This window comes from Barbus barbus (genome assembly GCF_936440315.1).
Source record: "Barbus barbus genome assembly, chromosome: 32".
In the NCBI taxonomy this organism is placed as follows: domain Eukaryota; kingdom Metazoa; phylum Chordata; class Actinopteri; order Cypriniformes; family Cyprinidae; genus Barbus; species Barbus barbus.
Genome location: NC_136760.1, coordinates 8,039,308 through 8,060,817, shown reverse-complemented (window position 1 = coordinate 8,060,817; position 21,510 = coordinate 8,039,308). Strand labels below are relative to the sequence as shown.

General features: G+C 35.4%; 2 protein-coding genes across 2 annotated transcripts; one reads left to right on the top strand and one right to left on the bottom strand.

The window, feature by feature from the left end:
* Positions 1–1,058: 1,058 nt before the first annotated feature.
* On the bottom strand, positions 1,059–5,496 carry LOC306852646 (ribonuclease P protein subunit p30-like). Its single transcript, XM_079389646.1, has 11 exons — positions 5,277–5,496; positions 4,837–4,892; positions 4,702–4,758; positions 4,555–4,620; positions 4,399–4,467; positions 4,179–4,268; positions 3,721–3,837; positions 3,615–3,644; positions 3,488–3,525; positions 3,305–3,384; positions 1,059–3,097 (listed from the first exon to the last, which is right to left on the bottom strand). Exons 1-11 carry the CDS (start codon positions 5,356–5,358, stop codon positions 2,985–2,987), a joined length of 798 nt encoding a protein of 265 aa, XP_079245772.1. The 5' UTR covers positions 5,359–5,496; the 3' UTR covers positions 1,059–2,984.
* A 148-nt stretch (positions 5,497–5,644) lies between these two features.
* Positions 5,645–20,362, top strand: LOC306852089 (kinesin-like protein KIF20B). The gene is made up of 30 exons (XM_079388714.1): positions 5,645–5,889; positions 5,987–6,076; positions 6,286–6,405; positions 6,511–6,649; positions 6,966–7,150; positions 7,258–7,315; positions 7,416–7,613; positions 7,731–7,842; positions 7,932–8,003; positions 8,077–8,226; positions 8,359–8,521; positions 8,613–8,873; positions 9,043–9,179; positions 9,438–9,552; positions 11,063–11,267; positions 11,340–11,401; positions 11,530–11,634; positions 13,633–14,690; positions 14,895–15,033; positions 15,133–15,255; positions 15,345–15,405; positions 15,512–15,631; positions 16,469–16,572; positions 16,662–16,736; positions 17,413–17,583; positions 17,703–17,897; positions 18,280–18,354; positions 18,452–18,590; positions 18,703–18,839; positions 19,456–20,362. Exons 1-30 carry the CDS (start codon positions 5,788–5,790, stop codon positions 19,561–19,563), a joined length of 4,779 nt encoding a protein of 1,592 aa, XP_079244840.1. The 5' UTR covers positions 5,645–5,787; the 3' UTR covers positions 19,564–20,362.
* Positions 20,363–21,510: the final 1,148 nt, after the last annotated feature.

Genomic DNA, 21,510 nt, shown 5'->3' with positions numbered 1-21,510 from the left:
AAAACAGTTATGTTTACACAAATGCAGAGGTCTGTGCGACGGACATGGACGGATACATGGGGAAGTGTGGAGTGAATGCGTCATCTGTGTCAGTGTGTTATGATTGGCCCGGAGTAGAGTCTTACGTCAGCGCGTTCTGAACTTGTACGTGCTCATACCGGTAACTTTCCTTCTGCGTTCACACACAGCAGAATTCCGGCAATTTACTGGTAATGTTACAACTTCTCATACCGGTAAATTGCCAGAACGAATTTACCGGTATTTTTGAAAAGGTCCTGTTCACACATGATCTCTTTACGGCAATTTACCGGTAATTTTCCGGAAAACTCTGTATGTGTGAAAAGGCTAATAGTTGAAGTGTACCTATGATGAAAATTACAGGCCTCTCTCATCTTTTTAAGTGGGAGAACTTGCACAATTGGTGGCTGACTAAATACTTTTTTGCCCAACTGTACATATAAAACCTCTTTTGGCTATTTATACAAAACTTTTGCTGTTTTAAAATGGTCACTAGCATTTTAAAAGGGATTGTTTGCCCAAAAATCTCATGTCTTTCCAAACCTGCATAGGCCTTTCTACGGTGGAACACAAATATTTTGGGAAATATCTTTTTTTTTTTTTTTCTCAATGATCATTCAGTTAATTTGTTCTTTTGTGTACCACAAAAGAAAGTCTGTCATACAGGTTTGGAATAACATGAAGATGAATATGATTTTTAGGTGAACTATCCATTTGAGTGGTTATTTCTTTGGTCTACAAAATATGTGTGTTCTAATTTTATTTTAGGTTACAGACATCACAAGTGGAAACAAAGAGCAGGATGACGCTGTGGCAGAGCATCCTTCTGAAGAATGCAAAAGCTCGGTTTAATATATATATATATACACACATATACAAAAATTTGTTAATAATGATAATAATAATAATGTTATATATTATTATTTTACTAGTTCAACCGAACAGCTTTGCACAGAGCTTGCTCACAAGGAAATGTGGAGATTGTGCAAACCCTGCTGGAGGCCGGTGCTTCAATTGAAAATAAGGACAAGGTATTGAATAATGTTTACATAATACTTAAGTATATTTGTGCATTTAGTTTTTCTAAAAATACAAATACACATTAATACTTGAGTGTGCAAGATCAAGACAAAGAAAATATTTTAAACTTAAGCTTCAAATTCATGTCAATTTCTAATACAGAAATACTCTTTTATACCATTTTCAAGAAACGTTTCAATTTAATGACTAAAAATGCAACTGGTGTAACCATCAAGCAAAAAGTAGTAACATTTACCTTAATCCTTGAATACATGTGAATGTATACATTTTTAATTCACATTTTTCATAACGTTTAAAAATACATTTAAAGGTACAAGTATTTCAACAAATATTATGAATTAATTCATAAATATAAATTTTGAACCTTACTGATCTTGACATTTGCAACACGAATTTGTTTTGAGTTTATATTTTAATGAAACTGATTATAAACAGATCACACTAAACTGCTTAGTTTTTATGGAAGAGGTGATAAGTGAGTTAATTTAACTTTTAATGTATTTTTAAATATTTTTTTAAATGAGCAGCATGCATTTCTCTGTAATACATCTATTCTGTGAAGATCAATTCTGTACATCTATTCTATTCTTCTAATTTGCATAATATGAATGGATCATCTTATTCTTTTGGATGTGTTTAATTAGCTTCAAGCAACTGTAAGTTCACTGGGCTTGTCGTGGTGGCAGTTTGCCTGTGCTGGAAGCACTACTTAATCATGGAGCAAAACTGGATTCCAGAGACAAGGTAAAGGCAGTCATTATACTTTTATCTTGTTGCTTGTGCAGGGGCACTGTAAGGGGGGGTTAGGACGATTCTAAGGGCCCGACGATGGAGAGGGGCAAACTGTAGCAGCGCCCCTGTGCTCATGTATTAGGATGCTATCAGATACTAATAAATGGTGATTTCCTACACTCTAAAAAGTGCTGGGATAAATACAACCCAGCGCTGGGTAAAATATGGACGAACCCAGTGGTTGGGTTACTGCCCAGAAGGTTGGGTTAAACATTTAACCCAACTGCTGGTTGAAAACAACCCAGCATGTGTTCGATCCAATATTTACCCAGCACTGGGTTGTATTTAACCCAGCATTTTTTAGAGTGTACACACAAGTTTTTTAATTGTCACTAAATTTCACTAGGATGCTTATTTAAGCTGTGCACAGTGCCATCTTCTGGTACTTATGCAAGCTTATTACTTTTGCTAGTGTGGAAACAGCCCTCTAAATTTATTTTTAGTAGCCAAGATGTTTTTGTAAAGGATTAGGATCAATATTGCTTTACTGTTGCTTTGTCTTCTCCAGGACGGAAAGTCACCAATGGACAGTGTTTGCGAGTGGCAGAATGGAGCCAAAACCATCTTTGACAACTTTAAGGATGGAAAAAATAGATGCAATACTTGACCACCATAGGTGTGCTTTGGGCATAATGCACTCAAAAACCTGCATTTTTAGATTGCCAGCATATTAGAATCTGATATCTAAGGAGGGTATATTATTGAGCCCTGCATGACATTATGCCTTTTTCAAAAGGAAAAGTTATGTGAAAGTTTTACAAGGGTTTTGGAAATTGAAGCACAGTACTTTAACTTTTTATTAAACCGCAGATAAGGCAGAAAGGAATAAGAAATTTAATGGAACATAGAGCTTCCTCTTCACATGGAAATGCATGATTAATTGACATTTTTGGTATTCTAAATCGTGTTTTATGACAGAATGCACTTAATGTGAAATGAGCAATTTTTTACTAGTTTAATTTATCTGTAACTTTTCTTTGCAATTCTTTTAAAGCTCAGCTAAATAAATGTCATTTTTTGAATATCTGTATCTTTCAATTTAAAGTGGATTGCAAGATTGAGGAAAAAGTATTCAAGGAACATTAATCTTCAATTAAAAAAAAAATTAATACACATGAATTATGAAATACTGGCTATGCGAATTTAGTTTTGGCCTTTTTAGATACTGGAGATTCTTCTTCTTGCTTCTGGGGAGTTTTAGGTTTCTTCATGGTGTAAACAACACCAGATGCAGTGGCTCTCGTCTCTGTTATAAAGAATCATGAAAATGACCAATGAACATTCACATAACACTTTACAACTAATATCAAAGAGACAGACTGAAATGCCCATGGTATAAATGCATACTCAGCAAGTCAACTAGCTATCTAACAAAAAAACAAGACCACATGGCATAGAATTAGGTCTGTACTGGAGAAATGGGAAATAGTTGAGCGATTTTACAGTCATTTACCTCCATGAAGCAAGACAGATCGACAGTTAGTAGAAACAGCAGCTTTGGCATCTCCCTCAGACAGGCTAAATACAAGCCCTCTGAAATCTCAATGAAGGAACATATTAACACAGATACACTGACTTTTAGAAGTACCATGACATATTCATACGATTTATTCATACACAAATTAGAAAAGGATACAAATTAGCAATGTCATATGGGCCCCTCAACTCAAGAGGCTAAGGAAAAGAACAGACGACAACAATGTCATACTGACTATTCAATACAGTAACACTGAAAGGATATAAATTTACAAAAGACTTTTTACCCTTTCTGCTCCACTGGACACTATGATATTCTGTGAGAAAAAAAATCATTTCAGAACTAGCTTAATACATTTTAAAGGTGTCTATGTGTAAAAAGGGATGACATACTTTTCCTTTACAGACTTCCATGAGGCAGATGGCATTGGCAATGGTGTATCTCCTCATAGTGGTGTCTCTGATGGCTGCCGCATAACAGGTCTCAAAGAAAACCCCCCTGTCAATAGCCTGAAGTGACCAACAATATAACAGTGATGATACATCATTTAAAAGATAGTTCACCCCTAAATTGCTATTATTTATTAACCATCATGTTGTTTCAAACCTGTATTAAAAGGTGTCAAGGTTTGGAAAGAATGCAAAACACCATGATAGTATCATTAAAGTGGTCCATGCAACTCAACATTTTGCAAAGACTTTCATTTTAATTTTGGTGTGGAATATTCAGGACCTCATATTCACAATGCAGTAATTTTACTTATTTTATTACCGAGTTCTATAAATGCTGCAGTGCCACTTAAAATCACCTGGTATGCTGTTAGGTATGAATATAAAATACCATAACTCACCCCATTAACTGGAGCCCTTTTAAAATGGAAGGCCTGTTTTTCAGCCACTGCAATGCAGATAATGTCCACATCAAAAGTCATGCAGGCTGCCTGACACAGACAAAGGAAAATATACAGAAACTTTAATATCACAACTGTTGGTTTTCATGAGAAAATGTAAAGAAAATAAATAATACTAAATGGAAAAAATGAGCTAATTCAGAAATGCAATTTCCCTTACATGAAAGAGTTTTTCTGTCTTGGGATGCACCGCAACAAGGTCGAAGCTTTTGTATTCATTTGTTGGTCTCTGAAGAAAATCACATACACATTTCACTATATAGATAAAACATTAGCAAATTTCTTAGAGTTTCTTCATTATAAACTTGCAACTTACAAAATGAGACGCATCAGAGGCTATGATGGTCAATCGATTTAGTACTTTGATGGGAGAAGATTTGCCCTATGCAAAAAAGCACACAATGCTCATTAACAGTTTCCATCATGGGTAAGTATGCTCTAGAAACATGCAAAAGTAATATACCTGTACTATTGGAAATTTATCAAATATGTCTGACACACTCTGTGGCTTAGGAACTTCCTGTAAAACAAGACAAGAACAGCATCATCAAATGAACTTTTAAAGTGTACAGGTTAGTCTAACTACTTTATATCATACCCGTTTCTTCTGTTGTGGTTCAACCACATAGTTTATTGCGACTGTTGAGTACCCAACTGAAATATAAAACAGTGAAAGTTTATAACTGAATTAATTGTTTCTCAATAGTACATCAGATCTATGCATTTGTTTACCCTGCTTCTAGTTTATCAAAGTTGGGCCAAGCTGGTCATGAGCTAGCAGATCTGGTATGACCAACTGGTAGTTGTTTTGTTGCTAATGCAAGATAATTTCCCAGCTCACACAAACTAACAACCAGCTAATTACCATCTTAGAGCAGTTAGAAGACCCCAGCCAAAACAGAACTACTGGATTTCCAATAATGTTAACTTGTTTGGCAAGGTACGAGTTAAGCTTTCACAATCAAAATGCATTATTAATTAGCATATTATTATTAATTACTAATTTCAGCAAATATAACTATTATTTCTGCTACTTACGGTGAGCTGCTGTCTCTATGATGCTTTTGAGTCTGTTTTTATCATTACTGCTGATGATATTTAGATCCATAAACACAGACATTTTTCCGCTGTTTTTACAAACGCAAATCTATATAGTTTACAACTTATCACATAAATCTAAACCATTTCAACGGATGTACTGAGACCCACATGCACCAACACATTCCACGTTAAAGCGTGAACCAGAAGCATGGACCACATGAGTTAATTGGGCTTTATGGGTCATGTAGTTCGCATATGCCATTTTTGCGTTGCCTTCGCTTATCGTGTCAGTCAACTAGAACTACAGTACATTTACTTCCGCTTTGGGGGAGGAGCTACGTCATAGCGAACGCTCCGATTGGTCCGATTTGAACGGAGGCCCGCGACGGCAGGAAGGAAGCAATAGCTCGTTTAATCCGTTCAATAGTCGATGCGTCATTGTTGTTTCCCTTTTGACTTAAATTGTATCATATAATAATAGTTTTAGCTAAACGTAGGCTTCGTCAAGATGATGGAATCGTGTTTAAATCATAACCCTGAGAGAGTTGGCTCTATAACGGCTGAGGACCTCAGGAAAGATCTTTTCGTCGAGTTTTCCAAATTATCAAGGGTATTTATTATGAAAAAAAAACATATTTCGTGCTTTAAAGCCCTCGAATTTAGGCTGTAAAGTAGTATTTCATGTTTCATATTTCTGTTTTCAACAGAACTCAGTATTGCTGGAGAAAGAGCATCTGCAGGTCTACCTCCGTGTCCGCCCATTCACTACTGCAGAGAGAACAGAAGGAGAAGCACAGGTGCCAGCTAAATTCTGACATATTTTATAAATTTTTTATAATTTTTGAGAAATTCTGTCATAACCCATATGTGTTCACTTTTATTGTGTGGATGTGGCTTTGAAACAACATGAGAATGAAATGTGAATGATGAATTTTCATTTTGGGATGAACTATAACTTACTTTTAATGTGCTTAATGCGATTTATGACTGTAATCTCTACACACAGGAGTGCATCTCAATTGAGCCTCCAGATACCGTGATTCTGAAGGCCCCTAGAACATCTCTGACAGCCAGACACAGTGAGAGATTCGGGACACAGCTGGCACAACGATTTCAGTTCTCACGGGTATGAGGACAGTCACCTCTGGCAGTGTCATTTATTGCAAACAGGCTTCAGCGACGTTATCAAGTTTGTTTCTGCTGTAATATGATTGCTGAATTCATGTTTTAGGTGTACGGTCCAGAAACCACACAAAGAGATATATTTGATGGAACAGCCAAAAGCCTTGTGAAAGAAGTCTTTGATGGAGGGAATTCCTTGATCTTTACATATGGAGTTACTAATGCTGGGAAGACGTTTACTTTTTTTGGTAAGAATTGTTTATGAGATGTTTGTTTGTGGGGCAGTCGTGGCCTAATGGTTAGAGAGTCAGACTTGTAACCCGAACGTTGCGGGTTCGAGTATCAGGTCTGGCAGGGATTGTAAATGGAGGGAGTGAATAACCAGTGCTCTTTTCCACCGTCAATACCACAACTGAGGTGAGACCCTTGAGCAAGGCACCGAACCCCCATCTGCTCTCTGGGCGCCGCAGCAAAAATTACTTGGCCACATGTCACTTCACTTTCACTATCACTTAATTATATATTGCACTGTATGTATGTATAGCTGTCTATTTTATGTTGTAGGCCCTGATTCAGATTGTGGAATTCTGCCCAGGTCATTAAATGTGATCTTTAACAGCATAGAAGGCAGAAATTATTCTCAAAATAACATCAAGCCTCACAGATGTGTCGACGTTACAAGACTCACCAAAGAGCAGCAGGAAGAGGAAGCTAAAAATAAGAGAAACCTTCTTTGCCGATTTAAAGATGTAAATTACTTTTATATATATTTCCTTTTTTTTAATTGTATATTGTTTTATAGCACAGATAAGTAAATTACTAATACTCACATTTTGGCTGTTTCTTTGTTTATCAGATTGACGCCCAGAAAACCCTGTCTAGCATGTCTAGCTTCAGCTGTTCATCATTTGAAAGTAAGTATTATTTAATATTTTATGTATTTTACTCTGCTTTTGAAATAGTTTTTGAGCATTCTGTCAGTGAGTATGATTATTTTTTTTTATTTTTCTCCAGGCTCCACCTCTAGTGACATGAATGGGGACAGTATCTGTTTGGATGAGACCTCTTATGTTAAATTTTCTGTGTGGGTCTCCTTTTGTGAAATCTACAATGAAAACATCCATGATCTGCTTGATGTTGTTCCAAATGGCTCTCACAGAAGGAATGTTTTGCGCCTAGCCCAAGATGTTAAAGGAAATGCTTTTGTGAAAGGTAACCAACTGTTTTCTGGCTTGAAAATAATAATAATAATAATTGAATAAATGTTTACATTTAAATATTTTCTAAAAATATTTAATGTTTTTAATATTTAAAAATATTTTCCTCCAGATCTAAAATGGGTTCAAGTTAGCAGTGCAGAAGAAGCATTAAAAGTTGTGAAAATCGGAAGGAAAAATCAAAGTTTTTCATCCACCAAGCTCAACAATGTATCTAGCAGAAGGTGCTTCGTTTTAAATCTCTATAGTGTTAATATTTTAACTTGATAATTTTATGTTTTTAAATTTTATAACATATACATTTTCTCCATAGCCACAGTATATTTTCAATTCGGATCTTGCGTATTGAAGATGTGGGTGTTCCTCGTGTTCAGACAATAAGCGAGTAGGTGACCTCAATCCTAACATGCTTTAACATGGAATCATTGAGTTATTAATTAATTAACTTATTTTTAAAGGCTGTCATTATGTGATTTGGCTGGATCTGAGCGATGTGCAAAGACTCAGAACCGAGGAGACCGCTTAAAAGAAGCTGGAAACATCAACACTTCCTTGTTAACGCTAGGGAAATGCATCAGTGCCCTGAGGCTCAACCAAACGCAAACCAAGTGAGAAAGTGTCCACTTAAAACAACTAATTTGCTTGCTGCATTAGATACATTTGTCTTCTGTTGCATTAGTCTTTTGGACCCCCCTTTGAAAATGGGACTTAGAACGCAACTAATAGGTCTTTTTACACAGGTTTCATCAGCACATCCCCTTCAGAGAGAGCAAACTCACACATTATTTGCAGGGTTTTTTCTGTGGCCGTGGAAAAGCCTGCATGATCGTCAACATAAACCAGTGTGCCTCAGTATATGATGAAACCCTGAATGTCCTCAAGTTCTCAGCAGTGGCTCAGAAGGTTTTCAGGAACCATTATTTGATATTAAATTATCCGGCATTTTACTCTTTGCTATTTATTAATTTTGTTGTTTTACCTTTTGCCCTTATAGGTGATGGTCCACAACCCTAAACCAGCTCCTAGCATTGCGCTCAAGAGATCTGCCAGAGATGTGTCCATGATAATCAATAGCGCTGACAAGAAGGATTGGACCAGGAGAAGCTCACTCATGGGCTGGGACATGAGCCTAGAGGACATGCAGGAGGATGAAGATGATGAAGAAATGGGTGAGGATGACAGTGAGGAGAGTGACGGTGAGAGCATGGAGGACAACACTGTCCTAGAGGCTACAGAAAGTCGAGAGCTGTGTGAGGTATTCAAGGTGTTTTTAAGTTTCAGTAATTGTTTTTTAGTATTCAAGCTGGGGGTTTTTTTTCCAGTTTCAATTATTGTGTTTTAGTATTCAAGGTGTTTTTTTTCAGTTTCAGTTGGGTTTTAGTTGTTAGACTATATGATATGCTAATATGATACATTCGACACAGCGTCAGTTGAAAATTGAAGAGCTCCAAGAGAAGCTGTCCAAAGAAGAGACTGAAAAAATAACACTGGAATCTCGTATTCGTGAGGAAGTCACTGCAGAGTTTATGGAGCTGTTTTCTAACATGGAAAAAGACTACAAGTAAGTCAATCAATATATTCATTCATTCAAATTGTGTTCAGCATGGGGGGGGGGGGGGGTTGTGGCTGTTTTTGTCACAAAAACTGCCCAAAAAAGACCTGTGCTGAACACAAATTGTGAAACTTTTAATTATTTTCGTGAATCTGACATTATAACAGTGCACACAACAGTAGTCAGTGGGTGCAATTAATTTCTATGAGTTTCTCTTATATTTATTGAAGATGCATTAATGTATGTTGCCTTTTTTCAATGTTTCAGTGAACGTCTTCAAAGAGAGAAAAAGATTGTTGAGGAAAGAGCAGAACGGAGGCTTGAGATACTGAAGAATCTGGTCAACAAAACTTCTGATGATGAGGATGAGGATGCTGCAAAGGTAATTGCAGAGGGCTTCCTCTAATAAGAAAAAGAGGGCAAAATCAAGTGCCATTTATGTCCACTGTTATAACCTATGTGAATATAGCTGTTATTTCTGCTGTCTTTTGAAAAACATTTTTTGGTTCAGTGTAAGGCTGTCGCGACTAGTCGATTATTAAAAATCGTCGACTTCAATTTGCTGCGGTGACTAACCTGCAAAATACCGGAAGTGGTGCATTTCACAGACGAGAATCCATAAAACACATTTTTAGACTATTTTCCAAGGCTGCATGATATATTAAACCCATTTAAAAATCATAATTAAGCATAATTGTGAATTCACAAACGCTATGATTTAATTAATTATATGCGATGCAGTTAAAGTATATGCTCTTTAATTATTTACATGCGTGCAGGTTAAGCATGTGCGTCTCCCAGCGGCTCTGTTCACAGTAGCTCCACAGAAACATGTGGAGCGTCTCAAACTCCATCACTGCATGTTGTTGTGAGTTTGGGTTTGTCATAACCTTCATCTGGGAACATAGCATCAGAATTGTGAGGTAAATCATTTATAAATCTACACCAACACAGGAGAATACATCGCGATTTGAAAATAAAAGCTCAAACCCTCACGTATTCATGTAATTACAGCGGCTATAGCATTTCTGTCCTAAAGAAATGGACAAATATTAAAGAGTAAGTGTACGTTTGAAATAAATGGTGCTTGGTCAATATTAAACAGTAATGTGTAAAAATAATCATCAGGCCGTCGGCGCCCCCTGTTTATATATATATAAATATAATTATTTATATATTTATATATATAAATAATTATAGGGACCTATGAAATCCGTTTTATTTCCAAATTCAGTTTTGTAAAATTTTATTAATCAAAAAGCCTGTCTAATTAATTGAGTTTTACAGTTTTATATTTACCAAATTCTGTTTTCCATTATTTCTGGATTCCATTTTAATTGTTCCATTAAATTTTAATAATAAAAAGCATCTCCAATTAATTGATTTTATATATTTAAAAAAAAGTATTTTTTCAGAAATACTGCACATTTACATTTTTCATCTAAATAATATTTCTGGTAAATACTTCTTTAAGAAGTATTTTTTGATTATAATTGTATTATTATTAGACTAGTAGAACACGTGGATATGTTGTCATTCTCACACTATAATACTGAACTGTGATTTCAGTGATTTCATTTGGTTTAATAAAATATTTAAGTAAAATTGTAGATTTTTTTGCTGGAAATTAGTAGTTTAGATTAATCGAATAATTTGTCGTTAGATTAATCGAAATAAAAATAGTCGTTAGTGGCAACCCTAGTTCAGTGATAAAATTTTGGCTTCATTGTGATTTTATGACTTTAGATAGACTGATCTACTCTATATAAATCTTGATGCATTTTATATGTACAAGGGAAAAATAGTGAATTCTTCCATATCTGTATCATGACACACATTTGACATTGAAATGGCAATTTTTTTTTTTTTTTTTTTCCTCCGCATCATTGTAGGAGGCTAAGATTGAGCTTCTGGACAGCATGAACAAGGCAATGCGAGATGATTTAGCTAAGATAAAAGGAGATGCACAGGCAGTGCAGAATTGCTTGACAAATGTCCCTGAATCACCTAGAACAAATAATCATCTGAAGACACAGCTGGAGGAGATGGGAGAGGAGCTTTTCAAAAGCCAACAACATCTCAGTCTTAAAATTAAAGGTGTGTTCAGTTACCATGAAAGGGGAAAGCTCGGTGTTTTATGACATGTATAATTATATTTTCTCATTTCAGAGATTGAAGCAATGTGTGTTCAAATGCAGGAATCAAGTGACCAGCTTCTCCAAGCAAATAAAGTAATTTGAACTAAAGTTTTCTTTTAAAGATCTAAGGTTATTGTCAATAGATTCTTTACATGGACTACCTGGATTTTGTTGTGTTGATGTTTGTTTGTTTTTCTTTTTTTTAGAATTATGAAAACCAGAAATTGAGATGTCAGGAACTCATGTCAATCTGCCAGGAGAAAGATGACATGGTCTCTAAATTACAGACTGCTTTAGACCAAAACGTGGAGGCAGCTACTAAAGATGTAAGTTTATAAAACACTACTGTTCAAAAGTAATTTCTTATGCTCACCAAGGCTGTATTTACATGATCAAAATGCAGTAAAACAGAAATATTATGAAATTTTATGATATTTTTAAATAACTACACTCTATTTTATTGTATTATAAAATGTATTGTGAATGTTTAGCTGAATTTTCAGCAGCCATTATTCAGGGCTTCAAGTTCTCCAGCATGGTACCGGATCTACGGCGTGCAGTTTTTGACTGCAGAAAAAAATAATCCTACATTTAAAAAAAAAAACTTGTTCATATCACTTTCGAGTCCATGATTTCACCTACCAATGGTATGAGAGGAGCACAGCTTTCACTCTCAACCAAACTATTACTAGCCAATCAGAATTTTTTTGCTCTTATAAACAAAAGACGCAGATTGTTTCAGAGTCGCAGCCTAGGGGGGGTGATCAGTCTTACTTTTCCAAAACAAATAAGAACTTTTTCATAACTGAATTTAAAAAAGTTATGACCAGTCTTGAAGAAAAAAAATTAGGTGACTAACTTTTCACAGCTGTCTAAAGAGTTTACTAGTCTAAAGAGTTTATGCAACTGGCCCCTAATGGATGGAGAAGCGCGACAAAAAGCTGCGAGGCGCAATGGTTTTGATATTTTATTTGAGCCAATTATTATTGCTTCATCGTTTATATATAAATAGACATATTGTCTGGTTTTCACTTAGGTCTATTTGTGTGACTAAAAAATATCAGATTACTAACTAATAATCATTAGTTACAGCCCTAGATTAGTTACAATATTTCAAAATACAACTGCATTGTTTTACATTTTGTAATTAAAAGACAAATATTTTGTCATTGAAAATTTCTTAAAAATAGTATTAAAATATTGTCTCATTCTAGTGAACCAAATATCTGTATTTTGTCTCATATCATGAGCTAAGTGTGTTGACACACCCCTAGTGTCGATAAGCGGTGATATAGCTCATAATTTTCCAAGTGCATGATATAGCTTTCATTCTTCAGTTCAACCATATATTCATGAAAAAAAAAACAGTTTGAATAATGTAAGCAATAACTTTGCCATAGTATACTTTCAAATTTTAAAGTTGCCACAGTCATTGCATGCTTTGCATGTGCTGCCCCATCCCCCTGCCCCCGGAAAACAGTTGGACCCGGAAAACCCCTGATTATTCCAGATTTTATTGTCACCTGATGCTTCAGAAATCATTCTAATATGCTGATTTGTTGCTCAAAAATATTATTATTGATAACAGTTCTGCTGCTTAATATTTTAGAGAATTGTTTTTAATTTAATAAATAGAAATTCTCCATAATATAGTTTATTTGAATAATATTTTGTGACACAAATATCTTTACTGTCACTTTTGGTCAATTTAATGCATCCTTGATGAATAAAAAAAAAAATTCTAATGTAAAATATTATACTGACCCCAGATATTTGAATGGTAGTGCATGTTGACCGATTCCAGTTCAGTTAGGGTTTGTCCTTATGGAATAATCTCTGATTAAGAGTGGTGATCTACAAGTATGACTGACTGAAAATGAACATTCTGTCTTTCACTTATTTAATTTTAAATCTGTATGCTGTTTTTTTTTTTCACAACTCTTTGTAACCAACTAGAGCTTATACTGACCATTCAAAATCCAAAAAGGACATTAAAAACACCACAAAAGTAGTTTGTAGGCTTATTTTAGAGTCAAAATACAACAGCTTGTCTGAAAAAGTAAAAAATCTGTTAATTACTGAAAATTCAGTAGAAGTCCTGTGTACTTTTATGGTGTTTTTGTCTTTTTTTATATAGTTATTTTTATTTTTTATTTTTATAAGATTTTGACAGACATGGTCACTATAAACTATGTTCAAATTTCTTGAATTCTGCTTTTGTTGTACTAGGGAAAATAAATAGTTTTATGAGGTGGTACACATACATTTAGTTATGCATTTGGACTGTAATGGCTCATGTTTTTTCTTTCATTCCCAATGTACAGAAGGCCTTAATTAATAATATCAAAGAAGAAATCCTAAATTTCAGAACCAACTGTAAGTGTATGCTGAAAGAAGATGGTGAACCTAGAGGGGAGGAAATGACAAGTCAGGAAACTCAGCAGCTTTTGCAAGAACTGAAAATGAAAGAGGAGCAGCTGAATGAATTTAAATTTGAGCGTTGTACACTTGAGAAAAAAGTGTGTGATCTCTCTGATAGACTAGCAGAGCTGACTCATGCACATGAAGTCACTGTGGTGATGGAGAGAGCAGAGGTCTACAAAGTCACAAATGAGAACAAGACTCTTGCCAGTGAGCTACAAGAACTTCAGCAGGCAGCCAATGAGATAAGCTCAAAGCTCAAAACTCTCCAGATAGAATTGGACACTCAGACAAAGATTGCCAATGAGCTTTCAGAAGAACTTGATGCAGCCAAAGCTTTGATTAAGCAACATCAAGCAGAGTTTTGCAGTCAGTCCAAAACTATTGAATCCTTAATGACAGATGCAGATCATTTGCGTCAGGAACTCAGTGTCTGTCAGCTCTCTCGTGACAAAAAGGAGGCTGAATGTGAGAAGATGGTGGAGTTATCTCATGAGAAGAGCCGACAGATCAGTGACCTGGAGCAGGAGGCCAGCCAGACCAGAGCAAACATGTGCCAGCTGGAGGCGCTCTGCATTCAGCTTAAATATGAGCGAGATGCCCAGGCACAAGAGCACCAGAGCCTACTGAGCCGTTATGAAGCTCAAAAGTTTGTTGTGGCCCAAATAAAAAGTAACTCTGAGCTCCTGGAAGAACTGACTGCTCTGAAATATCAGCAGGAGAGGATAGTAGAACAAGAGCAAGACTCCAGAGATGATTGCTGGAAAACTCTGCAGGACAAACTCATTCAAATGCTGAGCAAACTGAACCAGCACGAGGAGGTTCTGAACATAGTAAGAACAATTGTAGAGAATGAGATCTCTAAGGCAAGAGATGAGGCCGAGAGGAGAATAACTGCGATGGAGAAAGATCTGGCTCATAAAGATGCAAAACTAGAGACTAAAGCCCAAGAGATTTCGAAGTAAGATCTCATTTTTCATTCAAACTTTTTGATAAGTTGAGGAGTGCATCCTCATTTCTGTTGAGTCAGTGACTTTTATGAGTGCACTCTATTTTACTGCTCATTCTCTTCTACTATTTAATTTGTAGTTGCTTAAGCATGGAACTGAGCAAAATGATTTGATGAACATCAGCTGGTCTGACTGATCTTTTGGTCTTTTTCTAGGTTGAGAGAACATGTCAACGATGGACTTAATGAAATCAAGACCATGAGTTGTGATTTGCAGCAAGTGGAGAGAGAGCGATCTGATTTCAGGGATCAGTTATCTGAGGCTAAAATTCAGAAAGAACAGTTAGAAAAACAGGTTGGACAAATTGCAGCTTTTGTCTTTAGTTAGTGTGGTGAAAGTGATGTGATATAAACACGTTTTTTTTTTTTCAATAATGCTGTTTTATTCCTTCAGATTTTGATCTTAAGTGAAGAAAAGAAAATGTTTCAGCAGAAGCTATGTGAAGCAAATGAGATGAGGGATCAGGCTGGACACAGTTTGAGCTGTACAGAGCATTCTATTGAGCCACTGCAGACTGTGAGTGCTGCTCTTTCTCTCAGCTTTGTTCAGTTTGTGATGTTATCAGGTGTTAAATGCTGGATTATTTCACATCTTTTCACTCACAGGTGAAGTCTAACCATGCCATAGAAGAAGAAAACATTCAGACTTTCCAAACAAGCTGTCAGGGTAACCTATATGTCTTTTCATTTAAGCACTTTTTTTTTCTGCAGTACCACTTGGTGTTAACAAAATCGGCTTACGTTTTCCTCAGTAAGATTGATTTTGTTTGCAGATCTTTTGGCAGAGCAGAAGCTGATTGAGAAGACGTGTGTGAACTTAAATAAAGACTGCACACAGACAGATTTGGAATTGCTGGAGGCCAGACTGAATGAGATTGAATCCATAACTGAAGGTGGCTGAGTCTATTCTAATTGTAATTTGTATAAATCTCTGCTAGACAACATACTGTGAAAAGTCAGCAAGATTCAGCTTAGCGAATTCAAAACATAGTTACTTCAATACCAAGTAGATACAAGAAGAAAAAAATGCCAGTCTTTTTTCAGTATCAGCAGTAATCTATTATTTGTCATATTAATCTAATGTTAATATTAATTAAACGACAATATCTACTTTTTAATCTTCTATTTCAATTATTTTATATATTATTGCATGTATTAAATTATATGAACACATTCTATTTATTTTCTGTAATTATATCTCTAAATTACTAATCAAACAGCAGTATTTGCAAGGAAAAGAAAAAACACTTAATTTATTTCTTTGTTCTTTACTTACGGTATACTTAAAGTACTTCAAATTTTTTGTTAAAATATACACTACTATTTTCCACTTTTTACTTATTTACTCATTTGGATGAAAGTAATACTATTCCGCAAAGATGCATGAAATTGATCAAAAGTTACAGTAAATACATTTATAATGTTACAAAAGATTTCCTTTTTAGATAAATGCTGTTCTTTTCTTTACCAGAAAGAAGTACCAGAATTTAATATCCTGAAAACTATTAAAGTGCGACACATTTGTCAACATTGATTATAAGAAATGATTCTTGAGCACCAAATCAGCATATTAGAATGATTTCTGAAGTGTTATGTAATATTAAAGACTAAAATTTCACTGTTATTGGTGTCATATACCAAAATTCTGGTACCATGGTAATGCTGCGTTGGTCACACTGTTCAGTTTACCTGTAACCGAAGCTAACCTCAGGCATTCCTGTTCTTCTCAGATCTTGCAAAACTGCAGGAGAAGTATCAGAAACCAAGTGTTGGTGTCTCAGATGAACCTCAGCAGGAAGAACGGAGAGGTTTCAGATCTGCAGAAAACACACAAGTAAGAACCTGGAACTCTTTGATCCCTCCGACCTTTCCATAACTGGGTCTTTCCAGCAGTAGAAATTCTACTTTCTTTTGATGTTTCAGCGGCCTAATGAGGATCAGGCAGATGATAAGCAGGAAAAGGGGCTGGATGGAACAGCCGTAGGGAAAGTGACTCAGGTAACAAGGCGACTAGAGAGTGAACAACAGAACAGGCTGCAGCTGGTAATAGGATCAGTCTTTCCAACTCTCTCTCCCTGCCTCATTATTTTCTTTTCACAGGCTTGAGGGCAGGATTTAGCTCTGAGTAGTAATTTATTTACCCAGCAGGTTTCTGAGTTAATATCATTTTTGTGCTCCAAGTGACCTGCCAACAGGAGGAATGACAGGACTACAGCAGGACATTAATATCACTGCAGAAAAGTAGAATGGGCAGACCTCTTAATTCATTTTATTATGATTAATTCATTACACATTTTTTTTTTTTTTTTTTTTTTTACACAGTATTTGCTCAAAATCCACTAAAAATTGTCAATTTGCTCTACTCAGATTTTGAATTTTGAAACTGACACTAAGTGGAATGACCATTTTTATTTGGCTAGTTGAGGAATGTTATTGGCCAAAGCCTAATAAATTGTAAATGACTAAATATTGCCTCATTGATCATCCTGAATGGTTTAACAGCCTATCAGTAAGGATATAGAATTATTAGACCATTACGAATGAGAGGAAACTGAAGGATTTTAAAATGCTTCACATCAGTAACAAAGTTTTATGACTGTGCTAAATAAATATTAAAACATTTTAATATAATTAAAAAAAAAATTTTTTTCATTTCCCTGCATACTGATTACAGGAAATATTAAAGCAGCAGCTAGCTGAGAAGCAGGATACCATTGTGAAATTACAAAGGAAAAAAGATTCGGCTGCTTCTCATAAATCTTATACCCAGAAAGTTGGCCGCTCCAAACGGACATCAATCGTAAAGACAGAGAATAAAGGCTACTCTTTTAGTCCAACACAAGAGGTCAGTAGAGTGATATTAATGCAAAATGCATAGAGCTCATAAGAAGCCTAGGGAATAGCTCTGGTCTGTATGATAATTGGTTACTGTGGAATATAATATGTGTTGGTTATCACTCAAAGCAGGTGGCAGTACTCGGCTCCTCCATCCTGTCCACAAAGAGTCTCCGAGAAGAGCACTTCTCCAAACCTGAGCTAGAAGTCAGCTTTACTCCACTTAAACCTGACCGAATGAATGTCAGGAAACCAGGAGAAGCAGAGTCTGTCACAAAAAAAATCCGGCGTACAGCCAGAAAGAGAAAGAGCCCAGAGATGGAGGTATACAGACACTATGTCTAAACACTTTGTTGTGGTTTCTAAACAATTAAAAATTAATCCAGTTTCCCATGGTCAGGGAATTTTAAAAGTGTGAGTTTTCACATCTGGAAATGTCATGGACATTTCTATAGTTTAATTAGTTAGACCTATTAATTGATTTAAACATATAAACATGATTCATTCTAAACATGTATTGCAGCTACAGTTAGTTGCAGTAAACTCTGAAGGTTCCGGTCTATTTTTAGAAATTCTTGTCAAATTGTGAGACATTTAAAAAATTAACAATCAACAATGTTAATCATGTGTGCTAACAACTTGGTCATCATACATATAATGCAACACATAATCATATACCTTGTGTTATATGTGTTTGTTATTCTAGAACTCCGTGGAGCCAGAAAATTTAAAAAAACGATGGCTGAAGGTGAAAAACCAGGAAAACATGCAATCTATTAAGGTGACTAATACACCTGTGACATCTCACGACTTTCTCTGTAATGTTTATTTGCCAATACACTGAGCTTGTTGTATTCTGTATTTTTGCACCTTACCAGACTCCCACAGTGCAAGGGAAAAAGCTTAGTCAATTAAAGCAGAAAGACTCTCCTGCCATTCTGAAAGGTAAAAAAGACAGAGCCCTGCAGAAGATTGGTGACTTTATCCAGAACTCTCCAACCCTCTTTGGGAGCAAAGGTCAGCGCTGCCTCTTAATTTTACACTCAGTCAATGGCATCGATTGGAGCTCTCTGCTAAAAGCGTTTCATACTGTATCTCAGCATGACCAAACTTTTAACTCCCTCCTCAGCCAAAAAGATCATGAGCATGGTGAATGTTAAACCCCTCGAACCGCCGAATCCTTCTGAAAACAACAAACCCAAGAAATCCAAACGAAAGCTCTTCAAGACTCGCATTTCCTCCCCGCTGGACATACCCTCTCATCCTGTAAGTAGTGTTTTCTGTGCGTTAGTCACGTAAGAGTGAATCATAAACATGGATGAATAAATGAATGAGAAAGCATATCATTTGTTAGAGATGTAGTGACAACTATATAACATTTTAAGCCTCAAAAAGACAAGGTTGATAGTCAATCTGCTTTAAAGATTGTTTTAATTTCAGTGTTTTTTCAATCCCAACTTAATATGCAGAGTAAATTAAGCAGTATTGTTATTTAAATTAAGCCATTGTATTTGATTGGTTTCTGTCGTTTGAGTAACCTGAACACCTAGGCACTAGATGTTACAAAAAAAGTTTAAATGATACATAAACAATACTTGCTGAAAAGTTAATACTTTATTGGAACACTAACATTATCCTGGTATATATTCATGAAATAGCATTCTTTTATACGTTTAAGTTTGACATTTAGAAATAATTGAAGTTCTAAAGGCTTGTTGAATGTGAGTAAAAGAAATCTGTGATACATTATTTATTTTGAGATGTATGTGTTTGTTTGTTGTGGTACGAAGGTACAGTTTAAAATGCATTTGTTCAGGACTAAAAATCCATGCTGCAATGCTGTCAGGTGAATGTGTATTAAATTCATTAAATCATTTTACAGATCATTGGAGGCTTTGATGATGATGATGATGATGGTAAAGAGATCGATAATCTCATAATCAAGAGAAAACGCAGAACAAGAACTGCCAAGAGATTGTCCAAACTTTAATTTGATAGCAAAGTATATTTTTTTTTTTTGTCTGTTTTTGTTTTTTTTCTCCATATAAATTGTTTGTCAAATATTTTGTATATTTTGTTTGTTTAATATCTGAATGTTGTTAAAGTGTTCGTTTTTCATTAACACTGGAAATGTTTGTAAATATTTTATAAATGTAACTCCATTTTAAAAAATTACTTTTTTTAAATTCAGCTTTTGATTTCCTGCGTTTATCATACAGAATGTGACAAACAAAATGATGTTCATTGAAAAAAAAAAAAGCAGCTTAAAAGCAGATAATTTGGGTTGCATTTCTTATGTTTAGAAATATAAGCTCAATGTGCTCAAAGCATTGCTGTCCCGGTGAGGAAAGCAGTTCCAAACAATCAAGGTGAAAGGGATGAAGAGAATGTTCCAGATGAATGTTTGGGGTCAACTTATTGTGTGATAGTCATTTATTTCATCTGTCAGTAAATGGAGGGTGGCTGTCATCAGAGAAGAGTAAGTAATACATTTTACCTGCACCTCTTGATCTCCACACTCTACACGAACACAGGTCACACGTGCACTAATACACTCTTCTCTTTGCGAGGTGAAATAAATGTGACATTGAAAACAAACCTTTTTTTGTGGGTGTGTTTGCATGTCATCGTCGTAGTGGCTATGGTTGCTTGCATTTGCAAGTTCATTTGTGGAACTGGGTTGTAAAAGTATGCCGTCCTTAATGTACTCAAATAACACATTCAATAAATGTCCTCTGAGATGTTCCCATTTTCTAGGGACAGTCCTGGTTTTTGGTGTCCCATCTCCTGAAATGTCTCCATTTTATTGCATGATAACAGTACCCTGCCAAAAAGTTACCACAGCAATCGTACAGTGATTATTTTCACAAGTAAAAGAGGCTGCAAGCCACTGATTACTTCGTTGCACTCTGCTACTTTATGAAAAACTTAACCTGGGTGAGAACAGAGCACCATTATCATCAGTACATCAAAGTAAATCAACTGAACAATTACATTTGCAGGCACATATTTTGTGCTCAAAATGAGATTAGAACACAAGTTGTAGTTCCTGTATATTTACTCCATGTGAAAATGAAAAATACTATTTATTTAGTTTTCTATATAATTGATATTTTTTTATCTGTTTGCAATTTTTCATAGTGGGATTCTTCTTGTGTGAGTTGTATTAAAGCTTAGCAGTTAGGATCAAGATGTTTAATTATTGATAATAATGGTAGAACATGGAAGCATCAACAGTTAAAAACCGAAAACATGCAAAAAAAAAAGTTAATTCAAAAATTTTAAAAAATGAGATTTCTTTGATATTTTAACCACTGAACTAGGAAATGTCTCCAGTCACCTTATTACAATTAAATGCACGGATGAATTGTTCAGAATAAGATAAATGACATGCATTTAGAAAATAGACAGAATTAATTTTCATTTCATGCCAACTTTAATTTAGTTAGTGCAACGTGAGTTTTAGTGTGTGTAAATGTCATTACAATGCTCTATAGTGCCGTATTAATTTTAGCACCATCACACACAAGAAGTGGATTTTAATTGGTCAGACTTTGCTTTGGTCTCTGAGCCTGCCACAGTGTAATGAATTGATTGACATCCTCACTGTGTCATCGCAGTTCATCAGCTCACTCTCTAGGCAGCAAGAGGTCCGTTAAGGGAATGTGCTTGTGTTTTAGACCACTCTTTGTCTGTATTACTGACCAGAGAAGGGGCAACGCTGCGTGGTGCCGTGTGCTAATATGGTCGTTTGAAGGTTGAGGGATAAATTTGGTGGCCGCTGGCTCATTTCAATCTAGTCTGACCTTATTGTATTTCATTTAAATGAAATAAAGTCAGCGTGAATGTCCTTGCATTGCTGGGATTTCAACCAAAGACAGTCATTTCAGGCAACATTGGGTATTGTGTTATATCTTTGATTGCCTGTGGGTGATAA

Coding starts and splice junctions, on each gene's coding strand:
- LOC306852646 (XM_079389646.1), bottom strand. CDS start 5,358: ATGTCTGTGTTTATGGATCTAAATATCATCAGCAGTAATGATAAAAAC. Junction 4,468..4,554: donor CCTCTGATGCGTCTCATTTT/GTAAGTTGCAAG, acceptor GATTTTCTTCAG/AGACCAACAAATGAATACAA. Junction 3,385..3,487: donor CCATATGACATTGCTAATTT/GTATCCTTTTCT, acceptor TTGAGATTTCAG/AGGGCTTGTATTTAGCCTGT.
- LOC306852089 (XM_079388714.1), top strand. CDS start 5,788: ATGATGGAATCGTGTTTAAATCATAACCCTGAGAGAGTTGGCTCTATA. Junction 6,077..6,285: donor GAACAGAAGGAGAAGCACAG/GTGCCAGCTAAA, acceptor CTCTACACACAG/GAGTGCATCTCAATTGAGCC. Junction 8,004..8,076: donor CGTGTTCAGACAATAAGCGA/GTAGGTGACCTC, acceptor TTATTTTTAAAG/GCTGTCATTATGTGATTTGG.